Source organism: Ostrinia furnacalis, unplaced genomic scaffold (genome assembly GCF_004193835.3).
Source record: "Ostrinia furnacalis isolate ACB-3 unplaced genomic scaffold, ASM419383v2 OfSCF3744, whole genome shotgun sequence".
NCBI lineage: Eukaryota > Metazoa > Arthropoda > Insecta > Lepidoptera > Crambidae > Ostrinia > Ostrinia furnacalis.
Window position 1 is genome coordinate 150552 of NW_021133983.1, and position 17597 is coordinate 168148.

Here is a 17597-nt window from a genome sequence, read left to right on the forward strand (position 1 = left end):
AAAAATTTGGTGTTAGAAAGACAGCACATCAAGTTAGTAGACACATTGTCGTGTTCGGACGCCTAGAGATGCCTCCATCTACGTGTATAGGTCAAAGTCATTAATTGATTTACTGGCAACATTTGCCCAAATGTCAAAAAACGTATGACTAGTGGTGTCAAAATCAATCATCAATCAATCAATCAGTCGATTGACGATTGTGTACGAAAATTATTTACAAAATAAAAAAAATCGCTCTATTCTAAAGCAAAAGCTAATCTTTTTAACAATAATGAAAGTGTAGTCCTCTCTGATCTGAAATGTGTTAATGTGTTGCATTTATCAACAATGAATCCTTATAAGGATGTCGAAGAAAGTTCCTTCTCAACTTCTCCTCACCTAACTTACGAGGACATTGCGACGAAGCTCCTAAAAGATCACTTCTTCTTATCGGCTTTGGAGCTGCATACTGAGCTAGTTGAAAGTGGCAAGGAGCTGCCACAGTTACGAGAGTTCTTTTCAAATCCTGGGAATTTTGAGCAACATGTTTCTCGTGCTTCCGAGTTTGGATCAATGCGTACGTAAAATTTATTTATTCTTAGCTCATATTTAATGTATAAAGACCTTAAACTATCGATGGATTGAGACAGTAATAATGATCATTCTTATAATGCTATTATAATCTAGACCGGACACCAAGTCAGGCTACCTTGGACTCCTTGGACACTGCACGCTACTCTGAAGACGGAGGGGGCGATCGAGGTGGTAGTGGAGGTGACTTGGCAGTGCTGGAGTTTGAATTAAGGAAGGCTCGTGAAACCATCAACTCACTAAGGGCTAATCTGACGCAGTTTGCTGGTAAGCTCATTGCTTAGTGTAATAATTTATAATAATGTTCAGCTCAATATAGAGATCTAGGTATTTGAGTACATAGTCTACTATTTTTTTTTTTAATTAAACAACTTTAACTTGAAATGCCTAAGGCGGGACTACTAATCTACTATGGGGATACTTAAGTCTAAATAAGGAAAAGCCAGCCCAAAGCTGTTTGTGTTGTTTTCAATATTACAAATTAATATTTACACAGTTTGTAAAGTAATCTTGACTTAATTTTTTCAGACGGAGAGTCCACTTTAGATAAAACAGCTAAAGATAAATTTAATCAAAGATCATTGAAGCCACATGAAAAAAGAGCCTTGAACTTCCTTATCAATGAGTATCTTTTACTTCAAGATTACAAACTCACATCCATCACATTTTCTGATGAAAATCCTGATCAGGTATGTTAAAAATGCTATGATACATTTATGTGTTCCTAAATTATTAATGTTCAAATTAAGAATATAGTTTTAGTCATCACCTTTTAATATTTTGATATGTTTAAGGAATTTGAAGATTGGGACGATGTTGGCTTAAACATGCCCAGACCAGCCGGCCTGGTGTCTCTGTTCTGGGGCAACACCGCTTTGAACATGCCCAAAGTGGATGCCAGTACTCAAGTGGACATTCAAGTAATGGATATTGACAGCCAAACTGACATTGAAGAAGGGAATGTGTGTGTGAGCTGCCAGACTTCATTGGATGTTGATACTGATTGGAATCATGAGGTGGGCTGACTTATTCTAAATTTGTACAATCAACAGCATATTTTTGTTGCAAAATAACTCCTATTTTAAATACATAAGATGCCACAATATTTCGCTTGATGTGCTACTGTCTGTACAGTGAAATAAATCCTTAACTATACAAATATTGGTATTTACAATCCAAAATTCATTTGTTACAGCTATTAATCCAAGCAGAAGAGATAGAGCTACTGAAGCAGAAAATCATAGCATTGGAAACTGAAAAGCTGAACTTTCAGAAGTTGTATGATGCTGCCATTGTCAGCTTAAACTCCCTTACAAGCCCTACATCAGAGAACAAGGGGTTAGACTTGCAAATTTCCGATGAAAAGCTGTTGTCAGTACAAAAAGCAGATGGGAGGTTGGAGCAGCCGTTAGATAATAGACCGTTGCCTTGCACAGCTTCTGAGAACCATTATGGTAGTGGTCATTCAACGCACAGTGTCACTCCGGAACAGTTTGAGATGATTGATAGCGAGAAAAATAGTGTTGTGTAAGTAAAAACTTATTTTTATAAGTATGCTGAATTGCTGAGTTCTTAGTGAGATCACCAAATCTAGTACAGAATTATCCAACTTGTTCTAAATTCAAGTTATTTATAACATACCATCAGGTTTTTTGAAGTGCTTTTTGTTAAGGCTTTATAATATTACATAGCATAGGTTATACTCTAATGCAAATTCATGATTATTATTACACCATGGACAATGAACTGATTAGCATAATCAAATTCCTGTCTGTTGAAGGTGGTGTGCATATAAATGTACTTATTTATTGCTCATAGAGTAAGTAGGTAGGTAGTAGATAAGTGTTAGGTAACTAAATTTTAGTTTAGTTTGGGACTAGAGGTGCAGTGTAAAATGTCCAAGGATATATTCTTCTTCTTTTTGCTTGATGGCGATGAACTTGCGTTTTTTCTCCACTGAAGGCACACTGTTCTACCAATAGCATGTGCGCAGCTTTTACACCAATTACTAGCTTTTGCCCGCGGCTTCACCAGCATGAAATTTCGTTTGTCACAGATCGTCATAAATTATAGCCTATATGTTATTTTGGGTTATAAACAATAATACTGAAAAGTTTCATCGAAATCCGTTCAGTAGTTTTGCGTGAAAGAGTAACAAACATCCAGACATCCAAACTTTCGCATTTATAATATTAGTAGGATTATCATTTACTCCATCGACTTTCTTCCAGAAGAAAAGAGGGTTCGAACACCAGCTCCTTCGACCCGGTGCAAATGGACAGCGTGCGTGACTCGCCGCTGCGGCGCGGCAGCGTGACTACCCTCGACGAGACCCTCAGCATCAATGATGCGGGCGAGTGGACCCGCGTGCAGTACGAGTATGGCGAGAACACTTGCAAGGAGATGTGGATAGATAGGTAAGTAGTGATATACGCCCGTATTCACAAACATTACTATGAGGTCTCACAGTGCGCACAGGGTGACACATGAACCAGTCACAAAGTTTAGTTTGTTTAACGCTGTGCGTTCGATTTGCTGCTTCACTAAGCAAGCATCGTTTGTGAATACGCTCGTAAGGATATCTTTTGATTTTTGATTTGATGATAATGAATGTTGAATATAATAATCCAGGAATAAATATTTATTATTTTCTGTAATTTCTAAAGTAGCCCTAAATTAAATATGCATATTTTACGAATGGGCTCACTACAATAGTCGAGCGGCGGTGGGTTTCGAACCTGCGTTCCTTGCATGTTGAGTCGGCCAGTCCGACCCCATTCACCATTCGACTATCGTGGCTTCAGTTTCGATATTATTTATGGAAACAATCTATATGCTCTAGCTGGTTAAATCGAGTTTTGAGATTAATTACGTAAGGTAATGCTTGAATTATTTTTTACAGTGGTCTACCAAACAACTTGAAGGTGTCGATTCTGAACTGGTGCTGTGAGACGCTCAGCTTGAACGAACCACTAGCCAACGATTTGCTCGCGGAACTTGTGACAAGCGACAAACCAATCACGCTGCCTGGTCTTCTCACTTTAGTAGCTGATACATTGCCTCGCGTGAGTATTTCATTCAGTGAAATAAGACTTTGATAGTAACATTATCATTTTATTACAGTTTATCTGTTATAATGTACACTAATTAACGGGTATACGTCATATACGTAGCATGTACACGTGATATTTGCGTACATAATATGCGCGCTTATGTAAATAATATTGCGTTTCATCTGTTTTCTATGCCTAAATAAATAATGGCGAATCGAGAAATAATTTTAAATATGGCTTGTAGTATTCTAAAACTGATTATTATTAAACAGGTTACTGATTTATTAAATCAACGCAATAAAACGGTTCTTAAAAAGTTAAATAAGAAAAATAATGAATGATTATTACATCATCCACGAAGACGCGCACGCGCGACAAAGACACGCATCCCGTGTCTTTGTCGATGGCATCTAATTCTTAATTTTCTTAAAATCGAACTCCATTCCCCAGATAATGCCCCACACTCTAGTAGCGCGGCGATGTGAGGCGGCGGCGCTATTAGCCGCGGGCGCGGCGCTATTACCGCCAGGAGATCAAAGGCGCGCGCGCGTTCTACATACTCTGCTCACGCTCGTGAAAAAACCTGAACCAACGGACACCAGGGCAATATGCGAGGGTGAGTGGACACTTGACTAAGTGTAATGCCCCACACGCTATTAGCGCGGCGCTTTTAGCGTCCGGCGCCGCGCTATTACCACCGGGGGACCAGAGGTGCGCGCGCGTTCTACATACTCTGCTCACGCTCGTGAAAAAACCTGAACCAACGGACACCAGGGCTATATGCGAGGGTGAGTGGACACTTGACGTGTAATGCCCCACACGCTAGTAGCGCGGTGATGTGAAGCAGCGGCGCTATTAGCCGCGGGAGCGGCGCTATTACCGCCAGTAGACCAGCGGCGCTCGCGCGTATTACACACGCTTCTCACGCTGGTTAAGAAGCCTGAGCCAGCGGACACCAGGGCTATATGCGAGGGTGAGTGGACACTTGACTTAGTGTAATGCCCCACACGCTATTAGCGCGGCGCTGTTAGCGACCGGTGCGGCGTTATTACCACCGGGGGACCAGAGGCGCGCACGCGTTCTACATACTCTTCTCACACTCGTGAAGAAGCCTGAACCGGCGGACACCAGGGCTATATGCGAGGGTGAGTGGACACGTCTTGACTTAGTGTAATGCCCCACACGCTATAAGCGCGGCACTGTTAGCGGCCGGTGCGTCGTTATTACCGCCAGGAGACCAGCGGCGCGCGCGCGTATTACACACTCTACTCACGCTGGTCAAAAAGCCCGAGCCAGCGGATACCAGGGCTATATGCGAGGGTGAGTGGACACTTGACTTAGTGTAATGCCCCACACGCTATTAGCACGGCGCTTTTAGCGTCCGGCGCCGCGCTATTACCACCGGGGGACCATAGGCGCGCGCGCGTTCTACATACTCTGCTCACGCTCGTGAAAAAACCTGAACCAGCGGACACCAGGGCTATATGCGAGGGTGAGTGGACACTTGACTAAGTGTAATGCCCCACACGCTATAAGCGCGGCACTGTTAGCGGCCGGTGCGGCGTTATTACCGCCAGAAGATCAGTGGCGCGCGCGCGTATTACACACTCTTCTCACGCTGGTTAAGAAGCCTGAGCCAGCGGACACCAGGGCTATATGCGAGGGTGAGTGGACACTTGACTTAGTGTAATGCCCCACACGCTATTAGCGCGGCGCTGTTAGCGTCCGGCGCCGCGCTATTACCGCCAGGAGATTAGCGGCGCGCGCGCGTTCTACATACTCTGCTCACGCTCGTGAAGAAACCTGAGCCGGCAGATACCAGGGCTATATGCGAGGGTGAGTGGACACTTGACTTAGTGTAATGCCCCACACGCTATTAGCGCGGCGCTGTTAGCGTCCGGCGCCGCGCTATTACCGCCAGGAGATTAGCGGCGCGCGCGCGTTCTACATACTCTGCTCACGCTGGTCAAAAAGCCCCTGCCGGCCGACACCAGAGCTATATGCGAAGGTTAGTGGATAGTGTTATATTTTTCACTTCCCTTAGGTTTGGATTGACTCAAAAATTCGGGGTTACAATCATTAGAATTATTATATCCATGTGGGTTTATAACGGGGGGGCCGCGGTGGGACGCCCCTAGTCCCTCTCCAGTGTCATGGCATGTCAGGCACAGGCCCCCCTGAAAATAAAGCCTAGATACGCCAATGATTATATCAAGATTAAAGTGTCAACATTACTGCACAGAATAATAATAAGTACTATTACGGTGACAGTAACGCCTACCTATTGTGTAAAGATGCTTAGACATTAAAAGCATGTTGTCATCATATTTATTGTAAGACCTTACAATTTATGCTTCTTTTCAATTGTAGCCACGTGTCTGATCGTGAAGTGGGGCGGCAGCGGCGAAGTGCTATCCTCCATAGCGGAGCTACTCGCATCAAGATCCACTGAAAGGCGGGTGCTAGCCAGCCAAATATGCGTGGCCATAGCGCCCTACGTACCCATAGAGTTATGCACGTCTCTTTTACTTAGCCTAGTAATGCTCATGTGCGAATCAAACGAACCAGACATAAGGGGACTGGGCTTGAAATCCGCCTGCCTCATCTGTCCTGTGGCGGAACATAAGTACGGACAACTAGAGAATCTCATGTTCAATTTCCTGAAAGATCCCTTGGAGAGGAATGTTAAGGACACAGTCAATATCTTCGTTCCAGTTCTGGCGAGGAGCGCTTTGATTTTAGGTATGGTTTTTAGATTTATTTTATAGAAATGTGTTGCCTGATATTATACTTTATAGAATAGAATGTTCAATAAACGTTTTATTTTCAGGAAAATTCTCCGGGGAACTTTGTAGTCGTATAATAACGAATTTAGTCAAATCGAGTTCCGACAATGAGTGGAAAAATGTTATTTTATATTTGGATGTTATGCGCGCGTTAGTGTTAGCCAAGTTGGCCTATGTGGTGAATGTACAAATAGTTAGGGAATATACTGTGAACAACTGTGATATGCAACCGATTAATTTACAAGAAGTGCCGCTAGAGGGCGACCAGGAATTCTTCATAGATCTGCAGTGCTACGTCACGGAGAGTGACCCGAAGGCTTTGTTGGTAGCCATGAATAGTTTAATTAAGGAAAAACCTGAAGTGAGATGGAACGAATTGGAATGGTGCATAGGACTGTAAGTAGATTCAAAAATTCAAAATTCAAAGATTTTACACAGGAATTACACTCAGGGCCGGATTTAGGGGAGGGCAACCGAGACAACAACCCCGGGGCCTCCACAAAAAGAGGCCCCAACAACAGAAGCTTTGGAAAAAAATCTGAAAAATGTGAAAGAAAAGTTTTTTCTTTACATTATTTATTTGGAAAATAATTTGGGGCCAGTGGTCCTCCACTCCTTTGTTGCACCGAAGCCTCTCGACCTCTAAATCCGGCCCTGATTACACTTGTTTATGTGTACCTACTCAATTTTTGAATGGTCCATCACTATTTTTTTCTTGTTTCAGAGTAAAACAAATTATAGAAGTGGGTATAAGTAGTAAGGCATTAAATCATCCAACGATTTACGAATCACTATTATCTTTATTTCTCAGTTATGTAGACCATTTCGGCGTGAACTTTACTGCTTACGTACTAAAGCCTATTTTCACCAATATCGTGGCAGATTTGGAAAACAAATTGGAAAAACTGCACAGTGTCAATATAGATAGCACGATTGTTGTAGGCGTGTACTTAATTGCAATTTTGCCGGCACTTGAGGATAAAAGTGGAGAATTTCTGCAGAAGTAAGTGTAATTCTTTCCTTAACTTCATTTTAAGAATAAGAATACTTTATTCAGCATAGAAAAATAAAATAAAAATACAGTACATATAACATTAAACTACAAGCTATGCTGAAGAGGCGTCCGCTCAGCTATATTCGCGACATAACAAGCGCCATGTCGAGAAGCTGGTTTTCAGCGGGAACCAACACGATGAAGATTGCGGATTGCGCGCCCTCTTGACCGGGACCATATTGAGGCTACCAGTCAAGAAGGCGCGCAACAGGGGGCGTTATGGACGGTGATCACAAAAAAGAGAGAGAAAAAAAAGAAAACAATATTAACACAAAACTAAACAGAATCAAAAACCAAAAACTAAACTAACTAAAAACTGTACTATTTTAGATATTTTACTTTCATTTAATTTGGAGTTATTAATCATATTTTTTTTTATTGCAGGTGGATAATGTACAGTAGCATAAGAGGACTTCCCATCAAAATATTCGCAATACCCATGAAGTGGGTGTCGAAACATCGACCGGATACACTCGACTTTTATTTACAACATCTCAGAGAATGTAAGTTTGTCAACTAAACATCTGAATGAGGGTTTTCGCGATTGAAAAATCCGCCAGATGGCAATACGTAGACGCGAGGTCCAAATGCTGCGTGATTGGTGGATTTTGACATATCTGTCAATGTCACGTCAAAAATAACCAATCATGCAGCATTTGAACCTCGTGTCTACGTATTGCCATCTGGCGGATTTTTCAATCGCAAAAACCCTCATTGATGAAAAACCTAAAAGAAACCTAACACTATAATATTCGATAACAAACAGCAACACCCCACCTTGCATGTCATCGAAATTGCATTCTTCTTTATTTGCGCCCATTATGCTACAATTTGGATATTTTTCGATAAATCCATCGGGACATTTGTAGCTCCGATATAGACGGGACAATGCCGATTTTTAGGGGTTCTGAGCGACCAAATCCACCGAACGGTGTCTTAAATAATAGTGACAACTTATTCAATATCTTTATTGACATGCAAGTTTCCATCCACAGTTTCTGCCAGTAGCTGCGAAAGCTCCAGCGGTAGTACCGTCAGAGTATACATAGCAAACCTCCTGTCCGAGCTTCTAAACCTAGCAGAGGTGCGCGAGACTTGCATCGAGCGACAACTTCTTCCTGCTGTCATGGCGTTATTACATGACGACGATGTGTAAGTAAACAGCACTAGAGTCGCGTCTGCGCGGCGCCAACGCAACGTGTTGACTCTGCGCGGGCGCTGATAAGATGACGAAGCTTGAAAGGCGTTAGTGTGTCCCTACACTAAACCACTGTTTTATTCAACTCTATCTCGCACATACAAATTACAATTACATAGGATGCCACAGTGTTTAGCTTCACGTATATCCGTCACTGGCTCAGAGATACAATCGTTAGTGATATTTCTGCAGCAGTGGAATGATGTTTAATTTCTGCGTCAGTAGATACACCTTTTGTCAAACTGAAATGGATTGTGATACACGCTAAGTTACACAATTATAAAACCAAACTACGATTTCTTACCATCTAAATCCTTACTTCAGCTCAGTCCGCGAAGCAGCAATGACGCTATGGGGCAGCGTGACGCTATGACGTGCGAGGTCCCTGCGGAAGACCTAATAACCGGCCCCCCTTAAGCTATTGTTTCTCACCGATAAACATGTTAAATTCAAATCTGAATGTTCTTGCTACAGCTCAGTGCGCGAAGCAGCAATGACTATGGGGCAGCGTCACGCGAGCGTGTATGACTCGCGGACTAGCGTGCGAGGCGCAGTGCTGGCCCCCCGCGTAAACTCTTATAGCCGGCCCGTCAAGCCACTATTTCCCACAATAAAAACGTAACTGTCACCTACAGCTACAACACCTTTTCTCACTATCAAAAACTTGACTTCAGCTCAGTGCGCGAAGCAGCAATGACGCTATGGGGCAGCGTGACACGAGCGTGCATGACTCGCGGACTAGCGTGCGAGGCGCAGTGCTGGCCCCCCGCAGAGACCCTTATAGCCGGCCCCTTTAAGCCACCATTTTTCGCCATTATAAATTTTACTACAGCTCAGTCCGCGAAGAAGCAATGACGCTATGGGGCAGTGTGACGCTATGACGAACGAGGCGCAGTGCTGGCCCCCGCGGAAGCCCCTCGAGCCATTATTTTTCACCGATAAACTCGTTAAATTCAAATTGGAACGTTTTTTACTGCAGCTCAGTGCGCGAAGCAGCAATGACGCTATGGGGCAGCGTGACGCGGGCGTGCATGACGCGAGGTCTAGCTTGTGAGGCGCAGTGCTGGCCCACCGCGTAAACTCTTATAGCTGGCCCTTAAACCCGCCATTTTCCACAATTAAAACATGACTGTTACTACAGCTACGACACCTTTTCTCACCATCAAAAACTTTACTGCAGCTCAGTGCGCGAAGCAGCAATGACGTTATGGGGCAGCGTGACGCGAGCGTGCATGACTCGCGGACTAGCGTGCGAGGCGCAGTGCTGGCCCACCGCGTAAACTCTTATAGCCGGCCCTTCAAGCCGCCATTCTCACAATTAAAGCGTAACTGTTACTACAGCTAAGACACCTTTTCTCACCATCAAAAACTTTACTGCAGCTCAGTGCGCGAAGCAGCAATGACGCTATGTGGCAGCGTGACGCTATGACGTGCGAGGTGCAATCCTGGCCCCCGCGGAATACTTAATAGGACCGCCCGTTAAGCCATTATTTTTCACCAATAAACTCGTTAAATTCAAATTGGAACGTTTTTTTACTACAGCTCAGTGCGCGAAACAGCGATGACGCTACGGGGTAGCATGACGCGGGCGCGTATGACGCGCAAGCTAGCTAGCTTGCGAGGCGCAGTGCTGGCCCCCCGCGTAGACCCTAATAGCTGGCCCTTCAAGCCGCCATTTCTCACAATTAAAAACGTAACTGTTACCTACAGCTACGACACCTTTTTTCACTATCAAAAACTTCGCTTCAGCTCTGTCCGCGAAGCAGCGATGACGCTATGGGGCAGCGTGACACGAGCGTGCATGACTCGCGGACAAGCGTGCGAGGCGCAGTGCTGGTCCCCCGCGTAAACCCTTATAGCCGGCCCCTTAAGCCACTATTTCTCATCATTATAAACTTTACTACAGCTCAGTCCGCGAAGCAGCAATGACGCTATGGGGCAGCGTGATGCTATGACGTGCGAGGCGCAGTGCTAGCCCCTGCGGAATACCTAATAGGGCCGCCCCTCAAGCCATTATTTTTCACCGATAAAGTCGTTAAATTCAAATTGGAACGTTTTTTACTACAGCTCAGTCCGCGAAGCAGCGATGACGCTATGGGGCAGCGTGACGCGGGCGTGCATGACTCGCGGACTAGCGTGCGAGGCGCAGTGCTGGCCCCCCGCCGAGGACCTCATAGCTGGCCCCAAGACCCTTAGCAGCAAGGAGATAGTCAGGGCTGCTGAGTCGTTGGCCCTGCTCGTCCTGCCGACGCCGGATAACCATGCTGTGTCGGAGAAAGGTTAGTCTGGATTTTTAATATTCATTATAATGTAGTATTGACATGTTAACATAACTGTCGTAATGAGCTGGAACGCCTGAAACTGGCAAATTAAACTCACGGCTGTCATTGGTTTATGTTAAAACACTTGGTACGAATGACGCTGAATGTAAATAACACACACTGTTGCTACTATTTTGCTGATTAGAGATATCAAATCGGACGATCCACTGCGCTCCGTATGCGAGCGGCGCGTCTTTGGATCATGCACCCGACAGCTTCCACCCCCATCACTTAGATGGTTGGCAGTCCACAACAGTACGTTTCTCTAGAAACTTCCTGCCCCGTACAACCAAACTGTGGAATGGACTGTCGTCTGCGGTGTTTCCGGACGGATACGACCTGCAAGCTTTCAAGAGGAGAGCGTATCTTCACCTTAAAGCCCGGCAACGCACCTGTAACGCCCCTGGGTCTGCGGGTGTCTATGGGCGACGGTAAACACTTACCATCAGGTGATCCGTCTGCTCGTTTGCCTCCTGTCACATAAAAAAAATGCACCTAAGTGCCTTGTATGATCTTAGCGCAGTGGATCATCCGATGTAAACCTAGTCTTCTATCGGTATATTCACTCTATGTCTATCTAATCTAATCGTTTATTAATTTCAGCTGTATCTTTGCTGTGCGCGCTATGCCTGCGGCGGCCGCTGCCGGCAGAGGGCGCGGCGGCGCTGACGCCCGGCCTGCAGCTGGCCGCGCACCACTGCCGGCACCACCCCGCGCTACTGCCCGCGCTCAGGTAAACATGCAGTATGCTGGGTGACGTCACGTTGTGATACGAACGGCAGCGTGACGTCACGCGCCCGGCCTGCAGCTGGCCGCGCACCACTGCCGCCACCACCCCGCGCTACTGCCCGCGCTCAGGTAAACATGCAGTATGCTGGGTGACGTCACGTTGTGGTACGAACGGCAGCGTGACGTCACGCGCCCGGCCTGCAGCTGGCCGCGCACCACTGCCGCCACCACCCCGCGCTACTGCCCGCGCTCAGGTAAACATGCAGTATGCTGGGTGACGTCACGTTGTGGTACGAACGGCAGCGTGACGTCACGCGCCCGGCCTGCAGCTGGCCGCGCACCACTGCCGCCACCACCCCGCGCTGCTGCCTGCGCTCAGGTAAACATGCAGTATGCTGGGTGACGTCACGTTGTGCTACGAACGGCAGCGTGACGTCACGCGCCCGGCCTGCAGCTGGCCGCGCACCACTGCCGCCACCACCCCGCGCTGCTGCCCGCGCTCAGGTAAACATGCAGTATGCGGAGTGACGTCACGTTGTGCTACGAACGACAGCGTGACGTCACGCGCCCGGCCTGCAGCTGGCCGCGCACCACTGCCGCCACCACCCCGCGCTGCTGCCCGCGCTCAGGTAAACATGCGGTATGCGGAGTGACGTCACGTTGTGGTACGAACGGCAGCGTGACGTCACGAGCCGCGTCACGTTGTGGTACGAACAGCAACGTCACATCACGACCTGCCGGGCTAGGATGCGCGTCATAATATACTCTTATCGAGGTATGTATGGGAAAAATCCATAAAATGGCGTGACAACCGCTAAAGCTTATCGCGGCACGCATCCTAGGCCTACAGCTCTCAGGTACGGCATGCCATGCAAGTTGCAACATACATGGTACGTAACGTGGTGGTACTACGTACGTGGCAGCCCGCGTTATGTTCTGCGCACCGATACGGGAAGAAACAGCGTGACATCACATTCTACCTTCAGGTACGGTTTGAAGCTTGATGTCACCTTCCGCCATGCGAAAGTCTATGACGCCACATTCTGCCCTTAGATGAAGCGCAATTCTCTTGTCACTTTCCTCCTTACCACTCCACTGGCAAGAAAGGCAGTGTTACGTCGTTTTCCGCCCTTGGGTAAGCGTACAGCGTGACATCATGATCTGCCCTCAGATACGGCACGTGGCGTAGCGACATTTGCCCTGAGACTTTAATTAAAAATACACTGCCTTAACTCCCAAATTTTTCCCTTTACAGAAAGCTAGAAGAAAGCGTTCAGACACCGCCCTTGAGCCAGTACAAGCCAGCAATAGAAGCCTTACTGCACAATGTAGCGGGGCCTTCCCCCGCTGATACCCCCCGCGAGCCCCCTCCGCGCCCCGCATCCAACCTACAAGCTGCCCAGGAGGTCGGCCGTAGGGTCACGCAAATGTTCCAGCAATCCAAGAGCAATATGAACCTGCAGAATATATTTAAAAAGAAAACATAGATGAATATTGCAAGCAAAGGCATTGATGTTGTACATCCCAAGAAAGTAAGGTGAACATAATTTAAAAAAAAAAACAAGCAAAGGCATTGAAAGTATACAGCCTCAACATATGAAACAGGTGCGTGTAAAGCTTAATTTAAAAATAGATTAATATTTTTTGAACAAAGAAATGCATTGAGGGAACTGAGTCGAAAGACGAGATGATATAATCGCTATGTCGGCGCTCTCCCGTCGTACCCTTTTGTGTTTAGCTAGTGAAAGCAGCATGTGCTTACGTCACAATGCTGCGAATCAATGGTAAATAGACAAGAAAGTGAAAAATATGTCTTAATATATTTTTAGCCTATGTTTTTATGCTATAAAAAGCAGTGAATCTTATGAAACTAAGCGTCAGTAATTGAGATGTTGCGATACAGAAAAAAGTTAAGAAATAGCTAAATAATCATCCACAAACAACGCATATTTTAGTTTTTATTAAACTCTCGAATAGATCTGTAGAAACAATGTTCTATTAATGAATGAAATATGTATGTAAATATTTTTCAATTAATTGAAGTTAAAATACCTATTTATTTATTTCTGTTATTGAGTTGAGATCGTCCAAGGTTTATGTTTAAATAAATTGACATGATTTTAAATTATAAATAATTAAGTTGATTTAGTGAACATTCCTAACGTTTAAAACGTGTATAATTTGTACTTATTTAATATTAGTTTTAGATCAGTACAAAGTTAGTGCAATAACCATAGACATGTCCATTTTGACATGAACCTACAAAAAATAATAAAAAATATTTCATAACATTAAATAGATATTTTGAATTAAAGTAAGCAAGTTTGACGATATAAGCATGATGTTGATAGATTTTGAGTTAATTTGTTTTTATATCACTATTAGAAGTGCTTCCTATGTATTTAAATATCTATATTGCAATCTGTATAGGTGTACCAGAATCTCATGGCAAACAAAAATATTGGAAAAGTGTGTTTTTCATATGGCAATTGTCTATGGTTTAACTGTCACCTGTCAAAGAAAATTATGAAATCTGTCAGCCGCTGCAAAATTTTTGTAATCTCTTCTTGACTATTTGTTATTTTTCTGAAAAAGTCGAAAAAGTTCAAGCAAAGCATATTGTTTTCAATGTGAATTGTAAAATAAGGCATAATTCAAAGTCAATCTTTGATTCTAAAGCGCGTCGTCGAGTTGACAGTAAGTTGGACTGAAATGTTTTGATACATTTAGTTTATTACCCAACTGCGTCAGAAGGAGGGTTGGGTTTTTTTATATTATTCTTACTTAATAGCTGCTTTATCGGGGTTTTCAGGTATATCTCACAAATTGGTGCAGATGTTATGACCATGTAAAGAAAATTGAAAAAGATTTCATCAAAGCAAGATTGAATAATGAAGAAGTTTCCAATTTTTTTCTTTTAAATAAACTTGAAATAAATATAAGTAAAACTAATAATAATTGTAAAATAATCATGAAAATATCTCTACAAATAAATAAGTTACAGGGCCCTAAAGTTGCGCATAACTATTCACGCCATTTTGATCGGTGTATTCACGACAGTCATTCGGAGTACAAACAGTAAATCACCCCTGATCCAGCCAGTGCTGTTGACAGGTTATTTTTTTTAAATCTAGCAGTTTTTAATTTTTCAGCTAGGGTCACTCAAGATTCTTTCTTAGTAAAATTTTGTAACCTTTTTTTAAAATATCCCAGACCTGGCCATATACAAAAAGAACGGCACCGCCTATGTTTCAGTTCCACGCGAAAATATGTAGGTAATATAAATAATTTATTTCTCAGACATTTCTTGATCGATTTAAATAAAAACTTCACCGTCTTTTTAGTTTTGGTATATATTTTAATCCCATTCAGAGAAATATAGTGTTTTAACATCAGGAACTTCTCCATTGAAATGCTGGAAGAGCAATTTATTTACAGTACCTCTTTATCTTGATCATCTGTTTATTGAAAAACAAGAAATGCAAGTGGAGTTTTAAGAATCGTTTTCTAGTTCTGAATGAAGTGATAAGTTAGAAGTATGATGCATAATAAAATTAGTTACTTAAAGTAATATACGATTTATTCAATTTCCAAAACATTTACCTATGTTAAAAATCTGATGTCTAACAACATTCTTCATACACATACCTACCTAAAATGTATATTCGTACTTCATGTTCATTAATATTAAAGTAATAAAAGTAAAAAATTAAATAGTATCAAGATCGTTTATTCCAATTTCCCCAGTATTGCTCTCAACAAAGTTTATTTTCCCTATTTGCCATGAGATTCTGGTACACCTATAACTATTATGAAGAAGTTATGAAGTTATGATTTTTATATCAATTATTATTGATGTTGTAAAAAAGTATTAATGTTATTTAGTGTCTAATCCTATAATCAATTACCAATGTTGCTCTTACTCGCTTTGATGAAATTAATTTAAAAATAAAAGTGAAAACAAATTATTAACAAATGTACTCAATACAAATCCAAAAGAGTATTTTAATAGTAATCGAATCTCGAAAGTAATTATCTATAATGTACTCGAATCATGTTGTTACAAATATTTTAAGTTATAACATATTTCTATAATAATAATAACATTATGTGACTAAAAATCGAAAAAAATCCTTATAACTTACTCAAGAATTGTTTTAAACTTTGGCACAGGACTACTTACTTGTTAATTTTGGTTGTGTCAATATTTATGGAAATACAAATTTATTTTATATTAATGTTTTTTCTTTAAAATCCATCGAATACTAACTACTAAGATAGGAAGTATTAGAATTCTAATATTTTATAGGGATATTTTTTACTGTAAACTATGATTGTAACGGACTCCAATGGCTCCTGTATTGACTGGGATTTTATCCGCAAACATGCGTTTATTGTTAGTAGAGAGATTCGCCATCACTTTAAATGTTTAGGCAATAGTCTTACTGCTCCGCCATAAAGTCTATTTTTGCTTAATGCTAAGGAGTTAAGAACCTACTGCTACCGCCAAATCAACTCTACAACCCGGTCGATATAACTGCGCACCAGGCACCCGTGACGTCACATCGACGCTCTACGGTGCGAACGCGGGGAGGTGCGAGGAAGATTCGCATTCCAGCGAGGTGGGCAGTTAGCTCGACCGGGTTGTAATACGCGCCGCGCCCGCTGTCGTACATTTATTTTGTCTAATATGAGGCTCAAGAAGCGCGATTTTTAAAATTTATTTTTATGCAAAATACCTACTATAGCCTGACCAGGAACATAAAAACCCTGGCATAGAGGCGCGTCAATTGCATTTGATAGTGCAACACTGAGTACAGTCGTACCTGTGTAAAATTAATAGGCTAACTTTATGTATCAGGATTCAGGATTACGGGCTAATTTGATATTTTCATAAATTAACGAAATATATTATTATAGGTAACCTGATTTAAATAAATTAAATGAAACCATCAATCGAGCTAGTAGAATTTATTTTATTATTCATCAATAATCAAATTCAGAACTTGAATATTCAACTGCAATGTCTGCTCATGAACGCTTCAAACTCGGTACTTCTTTCCCAATGAGAGATCGGTCGGGTATTAGCATGGTCTATCATATAAGGTAGGTATTAAAGTGCTACAGTTCTGGGGACGTTTTGTCCCATTGTTCTTTAAGCTTTGTTTTTAAATGAGAAGGTTTTTTATTAGTTTACGAAAAGACGTTTTTTTATTCATTTCTTGTATGTTGACTATTGTGTAAGTCTAAGTAAGAGTAGCTTGGCATATTTTTCAATCAAAATCCTCATTGGTGTAAATATATATTTTTTCTGATTCTGAATAATATTAGGAACGTAAAAAATTTTTAACTAATGTCCGTATTGTTCCAAATTCAATAAATTCATTAAATTATTGAATACATTTACTTTTATTTCCAACCCATTCTTTAATAGGTACGTGCTTAGCTAGGAAAATAACATAGATAAAATTGGTGTTTAGCTGAACAATTATATCTAAATTTTAGTTTTCAAGTTATTTTAATTTAATGTATTACTATAAAATTATATTTCGTCATCACCATTAACATAAGATCATTACCATTTTAATAAAATCATTACCATTGGGAAAACGTCATTACCATTTTGTGAAAAAATATTTGGACGCTTGTTACTTCTAAAATAACGATTGAATCTAAGGGTGAGGCCCTGATCTAAAAAGCTCATTGCTTAACCTTTCAGTTTAAGCTAGTTTGCACGCATTCCTGTAAAGTTTTTCAAAAAACGTAAAATAAATCTCGCGGAATCAAATCGGCGGATCTACCCCAACCTTTGTCGGAAACATTATTCAATGAAAATATTGTCCGAACCCTTAGTATTTCTCTTCGACAAATACTTTAACACATTGT

The 17597-nt window shown here is 42.3% G+C and overlaps 1 protein-coding gene across 1 annotated transcript; it reads left to right on the forward strand.

Annotated features, from left to right (window-relative positions):
• The first annotated feature begins 144 nt into the window (after positions 1–144).
• On the forward strand, positions 145–13961 carry LOC114358135 (RAB11-binding protein RELCH homolog). Its single transcript, XM_028312016.1, has 16 exons — positions 145–556; positions 667–837; positions 1099–1259; positions 1365–1586; positions 1766–2097; positions 2802–2987; positions 3473–3635; positions 4074–4239; positions 5994–6365; positions 6454–6805; positions 7134–7412; positions 7848–7966; positions 8459–8615; positions 10729–10940; positions 11586–11715; positions 12967–13961. Exons 1-16 carry the CDS (start codon positions 328–330, stop codon positions 13196–13198), a joined length of 3483 nt encoding a protein of 1160 aa, XP_028167817.1. The 5' UTR covers positions 145–327; the 3' UTR covers positions 13199–13961.
• The last annotated feature ends 3636 nt before the right edge of the window (positions 13962–17597 follow it).

Excerpts from the sequence above, each read along its gene's own strand:
- LOC114358135 (XM_028312016.1), top strand. The coding sequence starts at position 328 with ATGAATCCTTATAAGGATGTCGAAGAAAGTTCCTTCTCAACTTCTCCT. Across the intron at positions 1,587-1,765 it reads ATACTGATTGGAATCATGAG|CTATTAATCCAAGCAGAAGA; the intron begins GTGGGCTGACTT and ends CATTTGTTACAG. Across the intron at positions 10,941-11,585 it reads CCATGCTGTGTCGGAGAAAG|CTGTATCTTTGCTGTGCGCG; the intron begins GTTAGTCTGGAT and ends TATTAATTTCAG.